The following is a 22,417-nucleotide window of genomic DNA, read 5'->3' as shown; positions in this document are numbered from 1 at the left end:
ATTCACATTACTATAAGACGTGTAACGGTACTTTTCTATCCCAAATTCATGTATTTAGTTCTGTTGTTATATTTGTTATTCTCCTCGAATTTTATCTAATTCTTAATTCTGTTCTGTGTGTTTTACAGTTTAATGTTGTGTCGATGTTCTCCTCTTATGTTTAATGCGTTTCCCTCAGTTTTAGTTAATAACCCGAATTTGTTTTTTCTATCGATTTATGAGTTTTGAAAAGTGGTAAACTACTGTTGCCTTTATTTATATGTTGCTTTTTTATTATACTTTTTGAATAAAATTACTATATGCTTTACGCTGATAAAAGTATGTTGAATCAATCAATTTCGCAAAAATCGTTATTTTAGGTCTAGATAAAAAAGCTGTCAATGAATTATATATAGAAAATTGATTTACTCCTTTGCCGGAAATTCAAAATCTGTAGTTATTTTTAAAACAAAATTTCTTAGCAAGCAACGCCAACAACAATGAAATACACAGTTGTTAATGTCTGTATCATTTCGGTGTTTTGTGGATAGTTGTCTCATTGGCAATCATACCACATCTTCTTTTTTATATTATATTTTATTTAGAATGTCCTGTGGCAGTTGTACGTTTTTAATTGTGTTGGCATTTGCTTTTTTTTTTTTTTTTTTACAACTTCAGATACTTTATTTTACTATAATAGTTGTTAACAAATCTCCTTAATGTTACAACAATGGCATTAAGGTTCTGCCCTGTATGGTTAATTACCAATAAAACCAGGGGATTTTATTGGTAAACTTTTTATAATTTTACATACTTGTAGTATTGCGTGTTAGTTACAATTAACAGAGTAATAGCTGTCTACAACATGTACTTTACTTTACAATGAAAAAAGCAAAACGGAACTTTGACCGTCTTTTGTTTAGCTTTTAGTTTTGGATTAATCGAAAGTGAAAGAGCATGGTTTCGATCGGATTAAGAGGTCAGTATAATTGAATTATGGTAGTTTTTAGATAGTGTCTTATTTTTCAAGTACGCTAAACATTGAATGATATACTATATATGATAATCAAACAAAAAATTAAAAAGCAATTTCGTTAGAAATTTGTCTTCTTTTTATTTCAATGACATTTTTGTGATTCTCAAAAATGTAGGTCAATCAACTGTAAATATGACAGCCAGAGAATCAATTTTCTAAAATTTTTCTTTGAAATTTTCTCAAAAAGGAATTTTCCGGATGATATAAAATTTGTATATCAATTTCGCTTTTTAGGACTGACATCATATTTACATATTTGGTTCTCTTTTCTGATAAATAAAAACATTTATAAATCACAAAGCAAACAATTGTTATAATATGATTAAGTACATGATAATCCACATCTTCAATTTTGTACCCTACTACAAGATTTTGTAGACAAAAAACATGTTGCCCAATATTAAGATACATAAATATTTTGTGTAGTAATGTCCAATAATTTTTTACCCATGTGCATTCAAAGAAAAAATGATTATAGCTATCAGATTTAGAACATAGTTCACAGTTTTCACTATTAACTACTTTCCAGCGATACAGATTATGGTTAATAGCTAAAATGTTATGCAGTAATTTCCATCTAAACATTTTTAATCTATTATCTTTTAAAAAAAGAAAGGTGAAAGATAAATTTTTCTTAATGAAATATATAACATTTTCACCTGATAGTTGGTTTTTCCATGAGCAAAAACCTACTGGAAGCTCTTTATTTGACCTGATAATAATATTATAAATTTCTTTAAACTTAATTTTGTCTAGATCGTAATACAATCCATTACTTAACATTTTAATGTCTTGTGTTATGTTGATTTTAGTATGTTTTGATATATTGCTCTTTAGTTTTTGGATCCAACTTTTGGGTAAAGCTTTCCGAAGGGAACATATTTCGGCGATCCAATTTTGTTTCTTTTTAAGTTTATCTAATATTTTATGAGAAATTTCTCCTTTATCATCAATTACATCATTTACAAAAATTATGTTTTCTTTTACCCAATGACTATAATATAAACTTTTACCACCTGTTTTTATATATTGGTTTCCCCAAATAACTTGCTTTCTTATATCTCTATAATTATCAGGTACTTTTGTCTTTCCTCCTCCATTTTTAATCCAACATTTCAAAATTTCAAAGTAAAATGTAGGTAAGTTTTTAAGGTTTTCTAGTGACTTATGAGTATTAAGATTCATTTTAAATATTAAATTATTTTCCCCAAACTCTCTAAAATAAAAAGAAGGTATGATTTTCCAGTTAGCACAAGTTTCATCAGTTAATCTTTTAACCCAATTTATTTTAATAGCCTCAATGTATGCGTCAATATCTGTCATTTTTAGTCCCCCTTCAATATAATCTTTTCTTAACACTGAGCGTTTAACTTTCTCGCTACCACCTTCCCATAAAAAATTAAATAAGATTTTTTTAAATTGACTAATAATTTCACTGCTTAGATTTATCAATGAAGCAACGTATGTTATATTGGGAATAACTAGTGTTTTAATTATAGTTATTTTTCCTATCATACTCAATTTTCTTTTCTTCCAATCATTTAGTATCCTTTCAGATTTTTCAAACTGTCTTTCTATATTTAGTGTTTCACATTCTTTTTTGTTCAGGCCAAAATAAATGCCAAGACTTTTCACCTTATCTTTCCAATTGATACTTTCAAATTTGTCTTTGCAGTGTTTTAGTTTACCTAACCATATACCTTCTGTTTTATTTCTATTAAGTTTAAGCCCTGAAAAAGATCCAAAAGTTTCTATTAAATTAAGTGCATTTTTTATTTCATTTTTAGATCTTAGAAAGAGAGTTGTATCATCTGCTAGCTGTGAGATTTTTAGGCTGTGAGTATTTTTATCAATTTTTATTAGTATCCCTTTCAGATCATTATTATCCCTTATCCTACAAGCCAGTATTTCAACTGATAAAACAAACAATAAGGCGCTTAAAGGGCATCCTTGTCGAATTCCCCGTTGAATCCCGAAGGTTTCAGAAATCCACCCGTTATTTAAAATACATCCTTTTATATCATGGTAAAGTGTTTTGACCCACTTTTGAAAAGACTTATTAAATCCAAATTTTTTTAATGATTCCAGCATAAAGTCCCATTCGAGTGAATCGAACGCTTTAGAAAAGTCAATAAATAGTATAGCTCCATCAATATTAAAGTTTTCAGCATAATCTATAATATCTTGAATTTGGCGTACGTTAAATCCTATATATCGATTTTTAACATAACCATTTTGATCTCTATGTATAATTAGGGGTAAGATTTTTTTTAGTCTTTGTGCTAAAGTATATGTAATAAGTTTTACATCAGTATTCAATAAAGTAATTGGACGGTAATTATCTAAGGACAAAGGGTCATTTTTTTGAAAATCAATGATATTATCCCAATCTTTTGGGTCTCAGATAAAGTTTCATTATCATAACATGTGTTAGAAACATTCAATACAATATGTTTTAAATTTGGCCAAAATTGTCGATAAAACTCAACTGTTAAGCCATCTTTGCCTGGAGTCTTATTTAGTTTCATATTATAAATAGAAGATGTTAGCTCTTCTAAAGTTAATTTACCATCCACTTGTTTGCTTTCACAAGGAGTTAAAGAATGATCAATGGGGGTATTTTCTATGTATGTCTTTAAAATTTCAGTTTCGGGACATGTACTTTTGTACAGAGATTTATAATACTCTTTACTTACATCTAAAATTTCACTTTGATCAACAGTAACCTCACCGGTTTGGGTCATTAATTTATTAATAGATTTTTTAGCCTGTCTATTTTTTTCTAGAGATAAAAAGTACTTAGTATTTTTTTCCCCTTCCTCTACCCATTTTATTCTTGATCTAACTTGGGCTCCTTTGGCTTTAAAAGAGTATATCTCTTCTAAATCTTTTTCTAAATTTTTTATTTGATTAAAAAGTTCATTATTTTTCCTATCAGGTAATTTGTCTAATCTTTCATTTAAAAGATTTAGTTTGTTTTCCATTATTAAAATTATATTTTTCCTTTCTCTGGCTTTTGATTTACAGTATTGGATAGTAGACTCTCTTATGTCGGTTTTTAGCAGGTCCCACTGATTTAGGACATTTGTAAGATTAAAATTTTGCTCATACTTTTCAATTAACTTATTTATTAGTTTATTGTACTGAGTATCAGTCAATATACTGTTATTCATTTTAAAATATCCTTTACCCCGATTATTTGCATAAATGTCTAATTTAAGCGAAATAGCCATGTGGTCTGTGAATGAAATTTGTGCAGGCCTGATATCAGCAGATACAGTACTTAGGCGTGCTTGTGTGCATATTATAAAGAAGTCTATTCTACTAGCTTCATTTGTAGAATTTTTTCTTTTCCATGTGAATTGTTTTTTATCTTTATTTAATTGTCTCCAAATGTCTATCAATTTATGTGTTTTAATTAATTGTTTTAAACCATTGACTGGTTTTTTTAACTTTTTATGTAATTTATTTTTCTTTGTATCTAAAGCTGAGAGTAAATCATTCATATCTCCCCCTACTATTAGAGCACCAAGAGTGTGCTCTTCAATTAATTTACTTACTTTTTTATAAAATTGGTTTCTTGCATGAACTTCATTAGGTGCATACAAGTTTACTAAGGTAAAAATCTTATCTTGAATTTCTATATTAATTATAATAATTCTCCCTTCTTTATCACAAAATTCATTAATTAATTTAAAGTCTAGTGATTTATTAATAAAGTAAGAAACTCCCCTTGAATTTGTTGTGCCTAGGCTGTGAAGATGTTTGCCATTGAATTCATTGTTAATTTGCTTTATCAAATCTTTTGACAAGTGAGTTTCTTGTGCCATTAAAATGTCGCATTTCTGCTGTTGAAACCAAGAGAATAATCTAAAGCGCTTTTCCTTTCTCGCTAAACCTTGACAATTAAGTGAGCAAATGTGGAAGTTTTTTGTTTTCATTATAGTATTAAAGAAGTTTAATTGTTGATCTCTTAAACGATTTATTTAAATCTAGCAAAATGTATAAACCTGTTCTATGTATCGTGACCCAGATAAACACGTAGTTATTTTTAGACCTATAAATAGCACAGGTAAAATTAATTTCTATTTTTAGTTTCATTACTGACTTTCTGAAAACGTCTTGTATTTTGTAAACATTAGCATTGTCATTTACTGTAATTTTGATAGCGCGGGTGGTTCTTTTGTATTTACAACTTTTATATTTTTTTACAGATATGGAATTAATCGTGTCACAGAATGTTGTTAGCCAAATGACTTTACTAGAAGTGCTTAATTTTGGAAATATGTGCACAACGAAGAAGTGTGTGATATCTAAGTTCAAGAACAGTTGGATATTTTTGGCTGTTTCTTTAATGTTTATAAAAAATAACTGTGTAGAAATATGTTCATATCCTGAAGAAAAGAACATCGGATGAATGTCGTTTACCGAAACTGTACTTTTATACTTCAAGACTGGCTGTTTTTTACTTGATTCCAAGAATATATTATGACAAAGGATTAAAGTGTGCCTATGAATACTGCATTTCGTTTTAGATGTGCATGGAACAATATTTTTTATCCAAGCAGATTTACCACCTTTATATTCATAGTCTATACATTTTTCATTTACAAATAATTTCATATATGCTGTATTTACTACATTTTTAAATAAACAACTATTCTGATATTTCTCTTTTGAATGTATGCTATCTACAATATAGACATCACATTCACAAATTACAATTTTGTTCACTTGATAAACACAGTCTATGTTTATAATACAAAGTAAACAAAGAAATATATACAATATATACAATTTAAAACACATGAAGATTTGTAGTTGATAGTTATAATTAAGATGAGCTTAGGATTTTGTTTTTTTCACAGGTTCTTGTCTCTTGTGAAGCTTATCAGTAGGAGTACTTGCTGTTTGTTTAGTACGTGTTTTTTTCTCTTCATTGGTTTTATTTGATGGAGTTCTAAAGGCTTCTGCTAGGAAGCGTTCCATGCTCGGCTGATCTTTATTGGAATTTTGTTTGTCCTTTTTATTTTTTGCTCGTTTAGCCTTTTTGACATGTCGTTTTTCCTTTTTTTCACTTAGGTTTGAATGATCTTCAAGATTGTTGCTTGCCTGTTTGTTAAAAGTAAAGCTAGGCGTTTTTTGTTCTGCTTCAGCTGCTTGGGTTGTTTGTGACGCATCCTTTTGACAGCTTTCTGGATGTGTGGGAATGTCTGAATCTGATTCAGATTCAGATTGGCTATCTTCACTAGAAGAATCGGAGTCTGCATTACAGTATTTTGCTGTATGACCGGACTTCCCGCATGTCTGACATACCCAATCATCTGGGCAAGTAGTGCAATAGCTTGCTTTATGACCGCTGCCACCACATGTGCGACACACCCAATCGTTTGGGCATTCATAAGATTTATGTCCCTCTTGTAGACATTTATTGCATTTAATGTTTGTACGGGTGTCAACTTGACCTCGATGGAGTACCACTGCTTTGTATTTACCTATGAATAAAGTTTTTGGCAAAGGATTTGGTATTGGGTCACATATTGCAATGCGATCGCCAGTCTGACAATTTGTTACGCGTCCATCGACTCGTAGCCTTTCACGAAATAATGTATGTACTACACAGTGATTAAATTCAAGGGCTCTTTGAATTTGACCGTCATCTGCTGAGCAAGGTATATTTTTTATTCTTACTCGAACATTGTTAGGATCTTCATTTTCAGCAGTTTTGGGATTTCTAGCATATGTTTGTATTAGCTTTTTACGAATAACAAGACCATTTGTGAGTGTTTTATCCCGGTCTTCCTGATTGTCAAAATATAATCTCCATAATCCCCTAACCCTTTGTAAAGCTTTCAAATGACTGGGGTCTACAAGATGTTCAACAGATCTGTATAGCTCGAGATGAGTGAGGTACTGGTCTTGTGAGGGCTTATTAGAACCAAATAAGTCTTGTTCCAAGATGAAGATTGGTTTAACTTCACTTACTGACTGATCATTTGACGTTTTGTCTTTAGGAGAAACTGCTTCAGCATAAGACTTGGTCGAACTTTTTGGATCTACATTTCCATCCGCCATTTTGAAAAATTGAGACGACTTCTAGACTTTGAATATCTCAATTATTCACATCAATGTACATTAAATCGCCACTTAAACTTAGCTACGAAAGGAATATTGTATATTCTGTTGAAGATACGTTCAAAAACTATTAAGAATCACTTCATTAAATGTCAAAATCTGATTTTTTTCGAGGAGCTCTGCCTACCGTAATTATGGCATGGGCGCGTTCGAATTCTTATCCTTTGGCATTTGCACTACTTTTGTTCCTTTGTTTTCCTATTATGTTTGATGTTTTCCCGGTGTGTTAGTTTGTAGGCCATATTTGTTGTCTTAATTGATTTCTGACTTTTAAACCCTGATATACTTCTGTTGCCATCATCTGTTCCTAATTTATGTATTTGCTAAATAAATGCAAAATAAGTATACCACTGTTCACAAGATGTAAATCGATTAAAAGAAAACAAATCTAGATAACAAACTAACATCGAGGGAAGTACATCAACAGTCTTTCAATGAACTACTAGAAAGAATATAGTGAACATATGTAGATTCATCCTGAAACCATTTATGACTTTTTTTCGTGTCTCTGAACTGCCGAACACGGTTCTATCAAACTAAAATTCCCTAGCTTATCACATGTTTTGAATTGAGTGTTCCTGATGAAGGCTAATCCAAACTGATTCGAACAAACAGAACAAGCCTCTAGCTCACATAGGTTTACATGTTAATAGTTATCAAAGATATCAGGCTTATAATTTAACACACTATACATGCTATACGCGCGTTTCGTCTACATAAAACTCAGCAGTACGTTCAGATCAAAAAATTAAGACAGTCAAACAAGTGCAAAGTTGAAGAGCTTTTATCACCCAAAAATTCCAAAAAGTTGTGCCAAATACGGCTTAGTTGATCTATTTCATAGATTATAAAATCATTAGTATTTAGAATTATTCATACTTTTGCAAACAGTAAATTTATAAAAATTACCATATACTAAGTAATTGATACTCATGTCAAAACCGAAGTGCTGACTACTGGGCTGGTGATACATTTTAATCATTTGTTTGTATGTACTGACATTACATAAACTTCCGTGTTTCTATTTTTATTTGTCTAATTCGGTCAACTAACTTTTTAAAGATGACATGTTTACGTTTTTTTTCTAAATGATACTCACGTAGTGAATTAAATGTTTTCCTTTTAATAGCTAATGTTGTTTTGTCTCTGTCCATAAGTGTCACCACTACATTAGCCCGCTCCTTACTGTACCTTAGTGGTGCTATATAGATAACAGCCGTGGTATAAGATCGTATTTGACGTGTTATTGTTGCAATATATGAACTGAAATGAAAATTATATGAATCAAAACACTAGAAACATTTTTAAGAGTTGTAATTTTAAAAGTAAATAACAAAAATATCGTTATATATATCAAATCAAATTCTGATTATGTTTCTGATTTGTTATTGTTAGTCTGGTGTGTCGAAACACCTTATTGAAATGAGGAAATTTTTTGTATGATTGCCAAAAAAATATTCATCAACTTTGGCGTCGTTTGTTTGTTTGTTTTAATTTTCTATAATATTCTGTAGCAAGTCAAAAATATGGCAGTTGCTATATAGTAGTCAGTTTCCATGCATGCTAGCATGTATTTCTCTTGGGTTTGATTTTTGACCCGGATTTATTATTTTTCTTAATTGATTAATGACTTTTGAGCAGATGTATACTTCTGTTGCCTTTATTAGAAAGACAAGATACTATTTAAAAAAAGGCTCCATGAGTGGCATATTGAAAGAACAAAGTTTAACATGTTCTACTATTAAACATAGTTAAATATATTAATTGCTAGTGACAGATCAAATGTTCTGCCCTTAACAACGTCATTTCAAAATCTACTCATTGTGTTTATAATATAATTGTCATTGTCATTCATATATATGTTTTTTTTTATTAAAAGCAAGAAAACATTATTCAAATCATTCATATTAATTAATTGAACTATTGTGTGTATCTGTCAGTTATTTCCCTAAGTTTCGGAATAACCTAATCTCAGTTGTAACTTACTTTTTGCCCAATGCACACCCTAGGAAACTCAGCAAAAGACACAATACCAGTCTCATCACTAACCAGATAATTGTGTTGTAATCTAAACATAAATGAAACATATAATAATTATATCGTAATATAGAATAAAATGAACGTTATTTTTTGCCTGGTGAATTGAAAAGTGTAAAATGCATAGTTACCTATTACACATGTTTCCTAATTTGAAAAGCAAACGCGTTTAAGGTAATTCGTAAAGTACGCTATAAGGAAAGTTATACAGACACGAATAGGAAAAAATAACTGTGGTTTTTAAACAGTTGACACATAATTAACTCAAGCTAAATGATATCATTACAAGTTTAAAATAAATGTGGGAGTAATTTTGGTAGAAATTTTATTCCAAATTTCAACCTATTTCCACTGTGCACAAAGTAAAAATCTACTCATTGGCATACAGTTTTAATTGTTTTAATAATTTGATGACATAGTTGTTCACAATAAACTCTAATGACATCATTTAAGTCTGAACAGATCATTTTGATTTTTTCAGTTGTTGTTATATTGTCCATACACACCAGCATCATCTGGTAAGTTTGTAAAATAACACTGTGGATGTGTACAAGTAAAAACAACCAATGATCAGTCAGAACATAGACGGAAACATATTATATTTGACAGCAAGCAAATGGTATGAACAGGCCTGATTTAACAGTCTGAAACTTGACTGAAAGATTGAAAATGACTGTTGATTAATGGTTTTGTCGTTTAAGAGCCTTTAAGATACCTAAAACAATCAGATCCGAATTGCTGTCGTAACATACTTTCAAATAATCTTTGATATGAAGTTAAATCATGCATTTTGTTAATCCTTACTCTCAGACATTAAGCTTGATCTTACTCTCTAAAGTACGTGTTACCTATTTCAATGGTTGTTAACTCCAATACGATGACATCGTATGTACATTAACACAAAACTTAATTGAAGAAGTAAAAAAATTGTTTACTGACAGATATTTTCAAATAACATGATGTTGTATGAAGAGTCATATTGCATCACTTTAGATACGCCACCGACTTGCACTATCAGGAAGACAAATGTATTTCTGTGAAACAAAAATAATACTTTGATATCAGGTTGACGTGGCTTTGAAAGCATCATTTTTAATTTCGTTTTCATTTTGCCCCGGTAATTTGTTAAACCAGCAAATATATGGTCAGTATAACTGTCGATCGTGCTATTATTGTGAAGATCATCAGTAAACTAATAAAAATAAGAAATTGTTTACCCTATGATTCAATAATTTTATTTTGGATGTAACGCGTCTTCTGAATGGCTGACGTTATTTTGTTATTAGCCCATAGACATAATTTAGTCATGTGACAGTGACGTCATCAACGTTTTACGCACGTCATTCATTGTGCATCACAACTTTTATGTTATTTCTCCATAGACAGTAAAAATATTACAGTCATTTATCAAATAAATACAAAAAAAATGCATACATGTACCCAGAACATAGGTATATTTCAATGAAATAGAAGTTACTCTGAAGGGTGTATTTGATCTCGTCAAAAAAGGGGTGGTGGTAATGCTGAAATGCGATGGATTGAATAAAAGTATTTTAGATTTCAATATCACCTAAGAGCAGTAACAGGTGACCTGCAGGTTTTCTGTCGCCTGATGTCAAAAGTCACATACCTATGTGGAATGATAAAACTTTACATAATAATTGATTTCGGTATGTTGTCAAAGAAGAAAATAGAAATAGAACACATACGACTGCGAAAAGTAGCGAAAAAGAGAGACGAAAGGTCAAGCATTATACACATTTGATGTCACTTTGAAGTTGGCGTGAAATGTTGCTCTTATAGTGCTATACATAACTTATAAATTTCGTGCGATCGAAGCGCTTTTCATCTTTACATTTGCAAACAAAGACGATATGATTTGTGGTTTTTTTTCTCGATCTGTTTTATAGTCTCTAGCTCTTTAAATTTGATATACTTTGATTTCTATTTTAACGTTAATATTTAATAAGAAGTGGTTTCATTTCAGAACATGAGAATGTCTATGAAAACAAATGTGATATTCTTATTTTGGCAATAAATCTACAAGTACAGCAAAACTTTTCAATTCAACACTGTATCAATGAAAGACTTTACTAAGGTTTCAATTAATTTGTGGTAACGAAATGGTTTAAATCTCGCAAATGATCCAATGATTGTATATGTTAAGTATAGTTCAGAGGAACATTCAAAAATATTAACTTTTCAAGTTTATGAATAAAGAGTAAAACCCAATCTCATATATACTGACAATAACCAAGTTCACAGACAAACGGAAGGAGAAATAAATACACTTCAAAATGACTTTATTGAACAATGATCCAAATTCGATTTGTACATTGATTGAACATGGCTGTGCTTCCCCAGGAAAAAGTTACCATAGCAATGCTTTATAACAAAAACAATTCAGTATGAGTCCTCCATACTCTTCGGTTTCGTTCTTCATTTTAGTTGTTTGACCTATTTTGAGTCGTGCATCACTTATGAGACTTTTATGCCCGAATCACGTCTCTGTCGTTCACAATCTGAAGCCTTGTATCTCTGTGGCGTATCTGTTGTTCACAATCTGAAGCCTGGTATCTATGTTTGGCGAGTACTGCCAAGTCAATATTGATGCAATTAGTTATCAAAGGTACCAGGATTATAATTTAGTACGCCAGACGCGCGTTTCGTCTTCATAAGACTCATCAGTGACATTCATATCAAAATATTTATATAGCAAAACAAGTACAGAAATGAAGAGGTGTTGAGGATCAAAAATTCCAAAAAGCCAAATACGTCTAAAGTTATATACATATCAATCAAAAGGTGTTTTGCATACGTATCCTTAAATCTTTTTAAAATGCGATCCAATATTATAGATCTAAAAAGGCTGAGGTTCTTTCCAAATATAAGGGTGCTTTGCTTTTTGATGCTCTGAGAAATATGAAAGGAAAATTATTGTCATTTACACAACCAACATTTCAAATTAGATGGATACAACAAAGAAGACGAAGCTATTTAAATCAATTATAATATAATATACCACACTAAGAAGCCAATCAACATTAGGCAGTACAAGCTGACAATAAAGTTTCTGATATTCAGTTGCTGCGAAACAATATCTACAGATAGACGGATATAACGTTAAAAGAAATGATTTATTATATATTTCTTTTTAAAAACTTTGTCTTATCCTTTAATTTTTGTTTGTTGTTGATACGAATATATGTATTTATTTACAAAGAATATCCTCAAACGAATTTCCTAGGGTTGTACAGGGCTAACCACATAAGTAACACATATATCGTACCTAGGGTTGCACAGGGCTAACCACATTGGTAACACATACATCACCTTAAAACTGTGTTTTCCGATGATATATTTATAAACGTCTAAATAGTTGACATCTTTACGACACACGTTAACGTAGGATTATCAATGGCTCACAATTTAGTAAATGCATACCTATGGAGTCAAACAATTGGGTTAGGGTCATCTTTGACTTGACCATTGGTACAATCCATTGATGTTACGCATAACTCACATTTTATTGAGAGTAAGATAACAGGTAATGATTACATAGTAGATATTTGTATTCCCGACGCATTTTTGTGCCTCTCTCAAGTCAGGAGCCTATGTCCTTTCTAAGTCTTGAATTTGAAGATTAGTTTCTTGTGTATATTTCGGAGTTTAGTATGATGTCCATTACCACTGAACTCGTATGTATATACATATTATTTAGGGGCCAGGTGAAGCACGCCTCCGGTTGCAAAATTTTCTCGCTGCATTGAAGACTGGGGGCCGTTGGCTGTTGTCTTTGACACAGTCCTTATTTTCAATTTTATTGAAACAACCTTTTCTATAGCATAGAGTGAAAACCAGTGGTAGTAATACATGTAACTATAAGTCACAGCCATTAATTTAAGTGCGTTTTCCAGTATACGAAAACTAACAAATATAATTTTATAATTTACGAAAAAATATGGTAAACGATTCAACAATTTGATAATAAAATTGAAAACAAGAAAATGTAAAATACTTAAAGTAAAGATTATTTGATTTACGTATGCTTTATATTATGTTCGATTTGTGCATGATTTACACACAAAATTTCCATGCATTGGTCTTTGTGTGTATATCATGCGTGGAATTTTTACCTTTTTCGTAATAAATCTACTATTCTAGGTAATTATGATTGAAAGGCCTACATTAGGTTTTCCTACTTAAATTCCCCTGAAAAATGAGAACGTATATAAATCAATAACGAAAGTTCACACAGTAAAATATTGATAAATATAATTAACGTATAGTTTCTGAAACAGTAGCTTTAGCACAACAGTTATTCTTTAGTAGGTGGATAAACTGGATCAGAGGCTGGCTGCACAAACCCGCTTGAATGACTGTACTGCGTTTGATCGTATGCAGGCGGTTGTCCATAAGCTTGCTCCCCATACTGGTGTTGTCCAACTACTGTGAGTGTTTACGTCTGGATGTGTCAAAACAGTTCCAACTCTACCCTTCTCCTCTGTGTAAACAAATATTTTGTTCATTAATTTTATATCGTTTAAAAGCAGTTAAACAATTTTGCAAGTTTATATCATATATTAAGGTTGTATGTGTTATATGTTCTTTAGATAATTCAAGTTCAAGTTATATAAGTATATGAGTGTGGTATGAACAACTACAATGTATTGACAAAAAAAATAAGGTATATGATGAAGCTATCAAAGTCCCAGAAATGACGAGATTTGAAATAAGTCAGAAGACAGAAAACAAGACCATGATTTATACTTCAAGTAACATCTCAGTTTAAATCTATACACAAAAACAAAACACGACATACAGCAACCAACGACTACCACTGACTATTACACTGTTAACTTGCTAATGTTAGGGATTGAACAGGATGTGTAATGCTCAATCCATCTATAATCTAGAACAGTAAAACACAAGGCATGGACACATTGTTATGATATGTAGGATATGACAAAAGAGCATTGCTAGTCAGATCAACAGGAATAACCTAACAAACTGCCAAGAATAGCACAAGCTTTTTAAAGACTATTTTAAAATGATAGCATGTTAATAAAGGAATTGGAAAATCTGAAAAAAAACTAATATAAGCCATTGAAAATTAGGCGGGAAAATATCCCTCTAGACGTTTCATATATTTGACATTGAAATAACTTTTCTTTCATAAATTATAAAGAAAATACAATAACTTTGTAGGATGATCAGATGTGATTTTTTAAACTATATGTAATAAAATTATGTAAAGAAAAGTAAAGGTATACAGGGTAAATTGTTTAATCGTATGGATATAACTAGAGGAGTCCGAATATCTGGCAAACATTCAATCCTTAAATCATATTAACGTAAACATGGTGATATAAATGTTTTGTATAAGGGACCCTTTATACCGTGCTGTTCGTATTGAAGCATAGACTCAGTGTTGAAGCCATTTTTTTTACTTATGTTTGTTAATTTGTTATACAATGGAGAGTTTTTACACTGACACTCAACCCACATTTTTATTATTTATACTTACAACATTGTGACAATTATCTAACATTGTTAATAACAGAACTTATTTATGTGCTACCCTTAAACTCAAGGTAATTCCTCATATGAATGTATACATTTTCACGATAGCTAATTTCTATGCACTTCCAATTTTAGCGCTCATTCGGCGTTACTCTAAAAATGAAACACCAGTTTAATTTCATATGAATGAATGTGTTTAGTTTCACGTACACACATGCGAAGTTACTTTGATAATCGCCGTTGTGTGCCATCTATTCTGATTTCATTATCAAACATTATATGTTGTCTTTCTCTTAGTAAATCAAAACGATTATTTAAACTTTTTCCAAATGTTGCTAAAATACTTAATATAAACTTACTTTTGCAGCTGTAGTATATGCAGGCGATGAAAATAGCTAGACCAAATAAACCTCCAATACATATTCCGACTATTGCTCTGAAAACAGAATATATTCCAAGTAAGGCAAATATACACACTGGAGCAAATATTGGAATACTCTACATGTAGTAAAACACATTTTTTAGAACGAGTCATAAAAAAGTTATTGCGAGCCCATGCATTGGTTATTGTTAACAAACAAAAAGGTTTGGTAATTTGGAACTTTTCTTAGTAATAGAGAGTAAATCAATTGAGAAAGGAAATGGGGAATGTGTCAGAGCAACAACAACCCGACCATAGTACAGACAACAGCCGAAGGCCACGAATTGGTCTTCAATGAGGCGAGAAACTCCCGCACCTGTAAGGGTCCTTTGGCTGGCCCCTTAAAACATATTTATACTAGTAGATGTACAGTGAAAATGGACGTCATAATAAACTCCGAATTATACACAAGAAACTAAAATTAAAACTCACACAAGACAAACAAAGGCTCCTGACTTGGGACAGGCGCAAAATTGCGGGTGGGTTAAACATGTTTATGAGGCATTTTATGTTATAGATTAAATATGATAATTTGTGTGAAATCACTGATTATGTAGTTGACAGTTAATGCCCTTTCAATCGATTAAAATACTTTCGAAAAAACTTCCGTAATTACAGTACTCACCGAATAGATAAACAGGTTGACGACCCAGTACAGACGTAACTATCAGGGCAGCACCAATCATATCCTGTACAATGATGGTAGTCATAGTAACACGACTGACCTATAAAATACAGTAAAACCTATGAACATTTCGTACATACGTCATCTTGAATGCAATTTCAGGCTTACCACGAAGTGAGTTACTTTTATAACATTGAATGTGAAGACTTCTAATTGCTTATTATACATTGGAATACAACGGACTGTGCTATGCATAATGTATTTGACATTTCGTACATTATAAGATTAATTCAACACATTGAAAAATTTGTTTTACAGCTTTTAACCATTCGTTAGATTGGTTTATGATTAAATCATCAGTATCTGCTAGTCGTTGTTTTATTGAGGTCAATCGTTGGTGAAACTTAAACCAATCGGGTCGGTTGAAGACAAAACTTTACGACAAAAGAGATGATTTCAGCTTTCCAATTGTAAACTTTCCATTTCTAAGTAGCAACATTCCAGCAGCACCTGCATACGGGGTATATATCTCCCAATTGATACGATATTCCCGTGCTTGCATTTCCTATCATGATTTTCTTGATAGAGGGTTACTGCTCACAAGGAAGCTATTAAACCAAGAGTTCCAAATGGTGAAGTTGAAATCATCCCTTCGTAAATTTTACGGACGCCATCACGAGTTGGTTGACCATTATGGAATAACCGTTTCACAAATGATATCGGATATGTTCCTTACGTCGTAACTACAATCCCCTTCCCTTTCATGAATTTGACCTACCGAATTAGACTATTTACCGGATTTGTTATCACATAAGCAACACGACGGGTGCCGCATGTGGAGCAGGATCTGCTTACCCTTCCGGAGCACCTGAGATCATCCCTATTTTTTGGTGGGGTTCGTGTTGTTTATTCTTTAGTTTTCTATGTTGTGTCATGTGTACTATTGTTTTTCTGTTTGTCTTTTTCATTTTTAGCCATGGCGTTGTCAGTTTGTTTTGGATTTACGAGTTTGACTGTCCCTTTGGTATCTTTCGTCCCTCTTTTAAACGTGGTCAGGTGGCACCCTTTGTTTAATCCTTGGTTAAATGAATCCCAGCTTCGGACCTTGGTGAACGTTTTAACCACGGAATAGTTTTTATCTAAAATTACGATTCCCTGTTTATTACTACATTGTTTAGAAGACACTGTGAACGTTTATATACTTTATCCAAAACCATTTTTTGATTTTGAAAGAGGAGAGTAAACAATCATGTACTGTAGTAGATTTGAAGACCACATGTATTTACAAACGACCTGCCTCTGATCCCATCTACGAAAGGAGACTATTTCTAAAAGCAAATTTAGTCAGGAGTACAAATGGTGTAAAAATACACGAGCCCAACATTTAAATTGATATATGCAAACGTCAACTATATGAATTAAGTTATGTTGCCCCTGAGAAATAGATGATGACAATTGAAAAGATGAATTCTTCACATCTGTCAAAGCTGGTAAATTTAAGTTTATTTATTTATTATTCTACTCAACTCTCCCAATTTATTTCTGTGTTTGAATGGAAAATTATGCTTATTATTTTTCAACATACCCACTCCACCATTCTTATCCGTCTACTTCGTTTTATACCATCGCTTTTATATGGATTGGTCTGTAAAACACATGTATTCAACGAATAGATCATGCTAAACATTTCAGTGCGCATGTACACGATGCACACTATTGGAATATAATTCAGAGATGTACGAGACCACTAGATAATCATCGATTTGGAATCTAATGCAAATACGAGTTCCTAAAACGTTTATGAGCATACAAAAACAAATGGGCATAAGAAGGACATATATTAATCTTTCACATCTTCATTATATTATTAACTTTGTCTCAGAGATATAAGTTTAACGTGGTAATTTCAGGTTCAACCTACCCCTTTATTTCAAAAGTGTCTTTATCGATAAAGAATAAACAACGTTTTATATATCTAGGGAATGCTTTTGACCAATTTCAAGCGATAATTGTAACAATTATTTCATTCATTTTCGAAACACAGGTCAGCAATAAATGTAGTTTGTAAAGGACAATGGTTCGTTATATGAGTTTTACCATCCTTGCGTAAAGATATGTAGACAGTTATTGCTAAAAATATACGTTGGAACAATAAGAACATTTAATGCGGTTTATATTTATTCTAAAGGTGAGCTTTACAAACAAAAAGCGCAAAACTGTTATATATACAGATCACTGATTTAAAAAAGAAAGATCTTATTGATAGTGGTGTTTCGTTTTAAAAAGTACAATCGAACGACTTTTGCCATGTGCAAATCAACTATCAAAATTAACATCGTAACTTCCTGGTTTAGGAACCAATGGCATTTGCCGGAACGATGATTAAACCGCCTTAATGTGTTAAAATTATCGGGTATTGTTTGGATATTCTTCCTAATTTGGGCAATGAAAACTTTCACGATCGTTATGTTTATGTCAATCAACTCACAAGAAAACGTTTTAAAGTGTTTGAAACAAATGTTCTCTTATTTAAATGTATGTGTTCTTGGAATTTTGCAACATTCCCATTGCTAAATTGTATCCTTCTTTTTCGTTGTATACCATCGTCTTTTATACGGATTGGTCTGTAAAACACATATGTTTCACGAATAAATCAACATGTTAAAGATTCAAGTTCACGGGATGCACACTATTGGAAAAGCCTTCAGAGACATGGTAAAAGTTGATTTTGAAGCTACTGCAAATACGAGTAAATAAAAACGTTTATGGGAATACCAAAAAAATGGGTCTGGAAGATTAATTAAATATTTCATGCGAAGAATATTCATCTTACACTTCTTCATTATATTATTATTTCAGAGATACATGTATTAAGTCTGGAATGTCTGTAGTATAAGTGTAACATTGTAATTTCTTGTTTAAGAACTTCTTTATCGCTATGGTATAGCAACAAGTTTTTATATATCTATTGAACGATTTTTAATCAATTTCAAGCGATAATTGAGACAACTATTTCAGGCATTTCCGTAAACAGGTCATCAATATATTTAGATTGTAAAAGGCAAATTGTTCCTTAGATGATATGATTCTATACTTGCTTATAGACTCTTATACATTTATTATTTAGAATAAAAAGTAAAATCACAAAAATACTAAACTTAGAGGAAAATCAATTCGGAAAGTCCATACTCACGTGGCAAAATCAAATAACAAAACGCACCAAAAATGAACAGACAAGAACTGTCATATTCCTGACTTTGTACAGGCATTTTCAAATGTAGAAAATGGTGGATTAAACCTGGTTCTATAGCGCTAACCCTCTCACTTTAATGACAGTCTCATCAAATTCCGTTATATTTACATTAGAATTTGTACGTTATAACGTTAAGACCATTCTATATAGAACTATTTAAAGGTGAACTATGCCAACTAAAAACGCAAAACTGTTATATATAAAGATCACTGATTTAAAAAGAAAGCTATTATTCATATTGTTGTCTCTTTGGCGTTAATCGTATAAGGTATAGTTGAACGAATTTTTCCATATGAAAACCAATCCATTTCAACATAGTAACTTCCGGATTGAGTAATGTCCGGATTGAAATACATGTACCCAAAATCATTTGGCAATATATTTAATCGACTTGTTCAAAATGAAAAACTATCTATATCAATATAATAACTTCCATGTTGAAACACAAATATCATTTTGCTTCAACGATGATTGTACCACCTACTGTTTGGTGTTTTTGGATATTGTTAGGATATTCAACCAAATGCTTGCTCTAAACACTTAACCAAATGTTATGATAATATCAATCAACCTATAAGAACAGATTGCAGATTGTTTAAAAAAAACCTTTTATTTTAATGTTTAATGGAATTTAAATTGAAATATTTTTCAACAATACCAATTGTCTGTATGATTTTTATATTGTTATTGACCTTTCCAATCCGACGTTTTCTGATACTATACAAAGAAATGACGATCGAACATTTCATCGATACGTTATCAATTTTGAATACGAAACAGCTAACGTTACGGTACCCAAATTGCACCTATTTAGCAAAAATAGCAGCGGAAACCTTACAAGATTTCAAAGAGACTAAACAATTTGTATTTTTATTATTTGATGCGCGTCTTTCAACATAGGTAAAAATATTTAGATATTCACAAAACGTTCACAGTATTTATCAATAGATGAAGTGTTTACTGAAAAAGCAAAATGTACGGAAACGTCGCTATGCGACGTCATCAAAACGTCATCTTTTTTTTAAATTTAGCAATATGTTACAAGTATCCTTTTCTTAAAAAATGAAGAGTAAGCATTGACTAATATCAAGTTGTTCTAAATATTTGAAGAAATTAAACAAACGCTCTGTTATTTCACTTTTGACGATGCGAATTTAAGCATGAATGCAATTTGGGTACTCCTCATTACAGAATCATTTATGGTTTGGAGGTCACTTCAGACCAATTTTTCTATGATTCCACATGAATTCAAAATTAAATTGGTGAACCATATAGTAAAAAATGATACATCTACAAAATAAACACATAATGAAAACTTTTGTCTGAAGCATATTAATAAACGTAGGTTCAAAAACTGTCAAAATAGGTGCAATTTGGGTACCCTCACGTTAGGTTTAAGTTGTACTCAAAAGAAAGCGTAATTTAAAAAAAGTAGAAATACATTTGCCCAATTGATCACAAGAGAAAAGAAACAACTTTAACGGCTGAAAAAATGTCATTAGTAAATATATAACATGTATGATCAAGATCAATCGATTTTCATTACAACTCAATATTGTGAAAAGTAATAAATTAAAGCACCATAACATAAGAGAAGTTACAACATTTTTCACTTTTCTTTAAATAAACTCATCATAGATACCAGGATCAAAATGTTACATTACGCCAGACGCACGTTTCGTCTAAAAAAAAGACTCATCAGTGACGCTTGAACCAAAAAAATGTTTAAAAGGCCAAGTACAAAGTTGTAGAGCATTGAGGACAAAACATTCCCAAAAATTGTGCCAAATACAGGTAAGGTAATCTTTGCCTATAATTGCAACTAATATAACTTTATGGTAACTTATTATAACAACGTCGTGAACCCTTTTCAAAATATAGCTTCCAAAATGTCATTTCTTTAAATTGTAACACAAAAACATTTACACAAATTAGTTGTTCAGCTTGGACAATCAAATCATTCACATTTTTCAGATTTTGTTTAACCTCTGGTTTAGCACATTTGAAATATCCATTTACATATTTTTTTCCTACCAGATTGCTACTTCATACACATAACGAACTGCATTCCGAACTAATTTATCTCGGGCGTTTTTGATTTTTTTTGCGGTGAATTTCGTATGACGTGATAGTTTAAATCCAAAAAAAAGTTATTACACAAAAATACAGAAAGATATGCTGAACGTATATAAACTTTAGGTTACAAAAATGTAGTTTATGCAACATGTACATTTAATATAAAAAGTTGCACACATTTTTGTTGTTTTCTCTAATGTTCGTTTCATACTTTATAGATTCAATGATGATAACCTTATCAATAATCTGAGTATAATGGAGAGCATTCGTCCTTTTATCATAAAAAAAAACCTTTCTATGTAAAACATATTTTCAACATGGTTGTATATAACAATTTTTAAAAGTGCATTTTACAATTGTGGCAAAGTGTTGTTCAAAATGTATAGACAATATGCATACACCGCTGAAATTTTAGAAAGACGAATGTATTTGTTGAACTAATTTTGTGAAATTACCATTTTGTACAATTTAACCTACCTTTCACATTTATTATCAAAGAAGATATACCAATCATAAATAATACGAAGTCCATGTTTGCTGTCCTGTACCAAACTTTGTTGAATGATAAAGGATATATTATAATTATACTATTATATTTCAACTTAATTATCTGTTCTGATTAAGAACAATGCCAACTATCTACTTCCTTTTTTTTTTTTATTTATATGCAAATAACCTTTATTAGTTAAAAACTTATCAGGTTTCGATTTGAAAAGTTGTTGGCAATGTTTCCTTTGCTTTGGTTAAACAAACATACATTCAGTGTGTACATTTGTTTTTATAAAGAATAGGCTTTTCCGAGTTACTTTCCGAAATCATACTTTTAAAAATAGGAAAATTCCTAGCAATCATGCTTTTCAAAAAGGACAATTCTAAGCAGTCGGGGTACTTGAGCAAATACAATGGTATAATATAGAAGAAAGAATAAGCTTTACATATGGGAGTTATTATTTTGTGACCGAGCAAACTATTCATAGCAGATTAAGGATTATAGAAACTAAAAACGCAAAACTGTTATATATACAGATGACTGATGTCAAAAAGAAAGATCACATGGCTAGCCTTTTTAAAAAAAAATTAAATCGTATACAGCATAACTAAACAACTTGTTCCCTATAAAAAGCAGTTATCAATATTAACATATTAACTTCTTAGTTGAAAAACCAATGACATTTGCCGAAACGATTATTGAACCATCTTAATTTGTTAATTATCGGGTATTGTTCTGGAATTAGACCTAATGTTTGCACTGAACGCTTAAACAAATTTTATGATAACACCAATTATCTCATAAAAAAACATTTTCACAGCGTTTTAAAAATTATCTTATTT

The 22,417-nt window shown here is 31.1% G+C and overlaps 1 protein-coding gene and 1 long non-coding RNA gene across 2 annotated transcripts; one reads left to right on the top strand and one right to left on the bottom strand.

Annotated features, from left to right (window-relative positions):
• The first annotated feature begins 870 nt into the window (after positions 1-870).
• On the top strand, positions 871-5,683 carry LOC134712759 (uncharacterized). Its single transcript, XR_010106318.1, has 3 exons — positions 871-958; positions 2,803-2,851; positions 5,230-5,683. It is a non-coding gene; the product is annotated as an uncharacterized LOC134712759 (long non-coding RNA).
• Positions 5,684-13,088: 7,405 nt separating this feature from the next.
• LOC134709829 (uncharacterized) lies at positions 13,089-21,715 on the bottom strand. Its single transcript, XM_063569964.1, has 4 exons — positions 21,563-21,715; positions 15,757-15,856; positions 15,070-15,146; positions 13,089-13,691 (listed from the first exon to the last, which is right to left on the bottom strand). The coding sequence occupies exons 1-4, from the start codon at positions 21,615-21,617 to the stop codon at positions 13,534-13,536; spliced, it is 390 nt and encodes a 129-aa protein (XP_063426034.1). The 5' UTR covers positions 21,618-21,715; the 3' UTR covers positions 13,089-13,533.
• Between the last annotated feature and the right edge of the window lie 702 nt (positions 21,716-22,417).

Source organism: Mytilus trossulus, chromosome 3 (genome assembly GCF_036588685.1).
Source record: "Mytilus trossulus isolate FHL-02 chromosome 3, PNRI_Mtr1.1.1.hap1, whole genome shotgun sequence".
Classification (NCBI taxonomy): Eukaryota; Metazoa; Mollusca; class Bivalvia; order Mytilida; family Mytilidae; genus Mytilus; species Mytilus trossulus.
This window is presented reverse-complemented; position numbering and strand designations above follow the sequence as displayed.

Coding starts and splice junctions, on each gene's coding strand:
- LOC134709829 (XM_063569964.1), bottom strand. CDS start 21,617: ATGGACTTCGTATTATTTATGATTGGTATATCTTCTTTGATAATAAAT. Junction 15,857..21,562: donor TTTGATAATAAATGTGAAAG/GTAGGTTAAATT, acceptor TGTATTTTATAG/GTCAGTCGTGTTACTATGAC. Junction 13,692..15,069: donor CATATACTACAGCTGCAAAA/GTAAGTTTATAT, acceptor TTGTTTACACAG/AGGAGAAGGGTAGAGTTGGA.